Raw genomic sequence first — 4,708 nt, 5'->3', positions numbered from 1 at the left:
GAAATAACACTGTGCTTTGACATACTTATAATAAAATATCATTTGTATGTTTCTGCTTTTTATAAAATTATATTATATTAATTTGAGATCCTTAATTGGATCAACGGGTTATTTGGACGTTTTCTTTCTCATAACAACACATTTTTTCTGTAAGAATAATGCATAGCATGTTTTAACTTAAACTCTTCTAAACTCTTTTATTATTAAATTTTATGTTTTATATTAATTAATGGTTATAAATTTTGTATGTATTATGATTCTATTGGAACTTATTTTACTGTTATACTTATTATTTATGGCTTCCTAATATTTATCTAGCAGAGTTTAGTTTTTTCCTGTAAAGGAAATAAATATAATGACTTATATAAGAAAGTAATTCCATTCTACTTTGAAATGGGACCATTTATACCTATATACAGAAGTTGAAGAGTTTGGACTTAGGACAATAATTCACAAGGGGTTTACATATAATTAACTTCGTTCACCAAATGGAGTCCATATTAAATGGTTGCTCCTGCTGCGGCACACAAGAATACTCTAAAGCTTTGGAAGAAGAAGAAGTAGCACTGAGATTTGGAGTCATGAGGTGATGTTCAGTTCCAATAGTATTATTGTGAGAAAATCCTTGAGGAACATATGTTGCAAAGTGATGATCACTACTGGTCGCAGCTTCTCTTTGTTGATAAGTATTTCTAAGCTGTGATGCCTTGAGAAGCAATGAATTCACAGAAAGGTTTGGATTCAGAAATCCAGAAGGCCAATTCATGGTCAAGTTCATATTGGTGTTAACAGCATTGCTAGGATCACCATTAATATTGTATGCAATATTATTGGTGAAGCTACTGGATGAATTTGCAATGCTATTTAGATTTGGTAGGTCAACATCACCAAATTCGTTGACCATTGAGGTAGGAGACTCTTGAGATGGTTGGGAAGAGGATGTCTGCTGTGGTTTCTTGGGTGCTGAGCTCTTTTGGAAGACTCTGCAAATCACCCATTCTTCCTGCAAATTAAAATTAGCAAACCATACCAAAACTAATTAATTTCTCAACTATATAAGTCTAAAGTACACAAATAGCACACGTGTATTTTATTACACTCATAATTGTTAATTTTCTAATCAATGATTATAAAATATAATTATACTTTATCCTATAAAATAAACTTCTCACTTTAAAGTAAATAAATTGTGTAATTTAAGTTAATCAATTAATATGATTCTATGAATAATTAAGTACAAAGTTATCAATGTAGCGGAGAAAAAAAATACAAAATCACCATGAGTATGTGTGTGATATCTCAAGAAGATTATAATTATATTGGAAATTATGTTTTAATTTTTTTTTAGATATAATGTCATGTTGAAAGTTAGTTATTACATATTCTTTTCTGATACCCACATATATAGGCTTTGATTTAACAAATGTGCAATAAATAGTCTTTAGAATATTGCAAGAAAATGATATATATTATTTATGTGTATGTAATTTATACAACAAATTTAAGTGTTTTTTTTTAAATAGAAATAAATTCTACATGTATTTTTATTTAAACATAGATATATGTCCTTTTCTTTGTATGATATATGTCTTTTGAATTTACGCACACATACATCAAACCAATTTTTTTTTCTTTAGTTAACATTAATTATTCAAAGAAAAGAGTTTTTAATTTTCCTAATTTTTAATTAATATTTATTTTTCTTTAATTAACATTAATTATAATAAGATATTTGAAAATTATTGTTAAAATAATATTTACTAATTAAAATATTAAATTTTAAACACCTATAGTTTTGTATTCATCAATCAGTCAAAAAAATTGTATTTATCAACAAAACATTCTGCAATCAATTAAATTAAATTTCTCTTAAATATTTTTTAAATTCATGTTTTCACATTTTGCATATATTTACAAAGTGGATCTGTTATTTGTTATTGTCGATTGCCTAATTGCAATAAGGGAACTTAATCTCATCTCTACCAAGTGATTTGGAAAGTTAAATAGACGAGCATCTTTTATTTAATTTGTTGTCTATGACAAGAGTTGCTAACAATTATATATATATATATATTCTTCTAATACACTTTTAATATTAAAAATTTGTTAGACTCACTTTTTATTTAATAAATCTTGCTTATAATTTCCAATAAATTTTAATCAATACTACATATTTATATACCAAATTTTAGAAGAAATGTGAGTGCATTGCTAACAATATACTCTTCATCTATACTACATGTTTAATTTATATACCAAATAATTCTCCTTTAAAAAAACAAAAACAATGTAAAGACCAGCTAATAGTATAGTAAGAATGAGAACATTTTATTTCTGTGGTGCATGCATGTATTTACGAATAATTACCTTTGAAGATCTATAGGGTTGTTTGTTTGCAAGCCTATATTCGTGCATAACCCAGTTACTTTTCTCACCCCTAGGAGCTCTGCCCATATAAAAGACTAAGGTTTTCTTCATCCCTATCAAAACTCCACCACCAAATATTTCCTTATCTTTTCCTGTGGTTTTCCAATACCCTGATTCAGTGGCTCGGTTGGTTCGAAGCCCAGTTGGATATTTCCGATCTTTCAAGCTGAAGAAATACCATTCCTTCTCGCCCATCGATGCCTTACCTATTACCACACATCATCAATAGTCATAATTTAGTTTATTTAATTTTTCACTTAAAAGCATATATACATACGAATCAATTTGTCTACGGTTAGTGTCCAAAAAATAATATTATACGCCATATTATTTATAACACATATTTATTCATATCTGCACATCCATCAAATTAAAACTATATTTAATTAATTACATGCATCATGCATGAATTATGATTAAAGTGTCTAAAAATGAAGGTTCAGTTTGTGTGAAGTGTGCACCATCGATCATGAGTTCAGGTAAAGCATGCAGCAAATTAAAGCCAAGTGCTCAAACTATATCTATATCTCTATATATATATAGAGAGAGAGAGAGGATGAATAGAGATGAGAAACAGAAAAAAATTAAGACTTGTCAAATTGGCTAGAATAACCTAAAAGTCATAAATCATGAAATTAGTCTGAAGAATCATACGCGCGGCAATGATGTTTTATTTACACTTGGTCATTTAATTAAGCTTTTGATGAAAGTGAAACAGTGAAAATTTATAGACAGAAAGAGATCAGTCTAAAGCAATTGTACAATATTTTGCTTCAATTAGTAGAAACTTGCTCTAGAAAGACACTCAATAAGTTGCAGTAGTCCTCAAAAATAAGTTTTTGTAAATTAAAGAACATATATAAGCTCTCTCAAATCATAAAATTGAAGGGAAAAAGAAGGATGTAGGTGTAGTTTTTTAAAATTCAAGAAAATAAATAAAAAAAAGGAAACCGGGTGTGTGTATATATACACACAGAGATCTATTGAGATCAGCAATATATAAAAGTACCTGGGAGGTCCCAAGGTTCAGATTTATTGAGATCAACAACTGCTACAGCTTTGGATGTGAAGTCAACATCGGACACTTTCCTTAATAAATAATATGTGATGAGTTCTTCGTCTGTGGGGTGGAACTTGAACCCAGGAGGTAGCTTTTCTTCCATTCTTAATTGTGAACCACCTTTCAATATAATTGATCCCTTCAAGAAGCTACCTTATCAATAACTGAACAACGTAATGCATCACAAGTACGGACAACAATCATACACAAAAATTAAGCCCATTTACATCACCAAGACGACGAAGTCGGTCTTATATTGCTTCTCCACTTTTCACAACTTGCATCCATACATAGTTTCATATTATTTTTAATAAATACATAGACAGCTAACTCTTTGACAAAGATGATATATCCCGCGAAACATGCAGTTTTTTTCTTCCTATATATTAATTTTAAATGACTATTAAGCTTCGGTTGATTCCAAAACTGCCACTTTGTTTTACGTGTATTTACTTACCAAACCAAGAGTACATACGACCATGAATATACCATTGTACGCCTGCTATGTATGTGTCATAACCAATAATCCACCAAAAAACAATTGTGTCATAATCAATGTATATAAGGATGGGGAAATATGTACTATTAGTATTTATTAGGAAGGCTAGTTGCAATTATTTGTGCACGAGGGGGTTGAGTCTATGTTACACCCTATTTGGGATGTAGATTTTCGTCATTTTATGATCCTCGACCTCCAACTACCTTCACCCATTTCTACCCACCAAAACCTTTGCCAACCTTGCGCTATAGTCCAATGAGAACGTGTACTTAATTGAAACCACATTCTCTTTCATTATAGATTTATAATTTTTTACACAGTTGCCAACACCCACCGTTATCTCCCTTTTTCTCTCAATTTGTAATAAGAAAAATGCTTATGTAGTACATAAAATATATGATCTTTTTTAACGACAAAGAAGGTTAATGTGTGCGTATGCATGGCCGCGGGTCTATTGATTAATACACTTAAGATCAAAATGATATACTCCACTAAAAACACAAATATCAGGACATTAAATTAATGAATTAAAAGTAGAAAATTTTATTAAAGTGTGTAACATTTAATGTAATTAATATATTTTTTTCTATAATTTTAATGAAAATTATTTTAAAATTTCTTAAATTGTTTTTGCGACAATGTTTAGAAGGCAATAATTGAAAATCCCAGCAAAATTAACAACATGTTAAAACATATGTATAATTTTCATGTATTACTAATAT

At 29.2% G+C, this 4,708-nt stretch overlaps 1 protein-coding gene across 1 annotated transcript; it reads right to left on the bottom strand.

Moving 5' to 3' along the window:
- Positions 1–384: 384 nt before the first annotated feature.
- On the bottom strand, positions 385–3,791 carry LOC114424446 (NAC domain-containing protein 92-like). Its single transcript, XM_028391296.1, has 3 exons — positions 3,437–3,791; positions 2,368–2,633; positions 385–1,003 (listed from the first exon to the last, which is right to left on the bottom strand). The coding sequence occupies exons 1-3, from the start codon at positions 3,588–3,590 to the stop codon at positions 482–484; spliced, it is 942 nt and encodes a 313-aa protein (XP_028247097.1). The 5' UTR covers positions 3,591–3,791; the 3' UTR covers positions 385–481.
- Between the last annotated feature and the right edge of the window lie 917 nt (positions 3,792–4,708).

Source organism: Glycine soja, chromosome 8 (assembly GCF_004193775.1).
Source record: "Glycine soja cultivar W05 chromosome 8, ASM419377v2, whole genome shotgun sequence".
Taxonomy (NCBI): domain Eukaryota; kingdom Viridiplantae; phylum Streptophyta; class Magnoliopsida; order Fabales; family Fabaceae; genus Glycine; species Glycine soja.
This window is presented reverse-complemented; position numbering and strand designations above follow the sequence as displayed.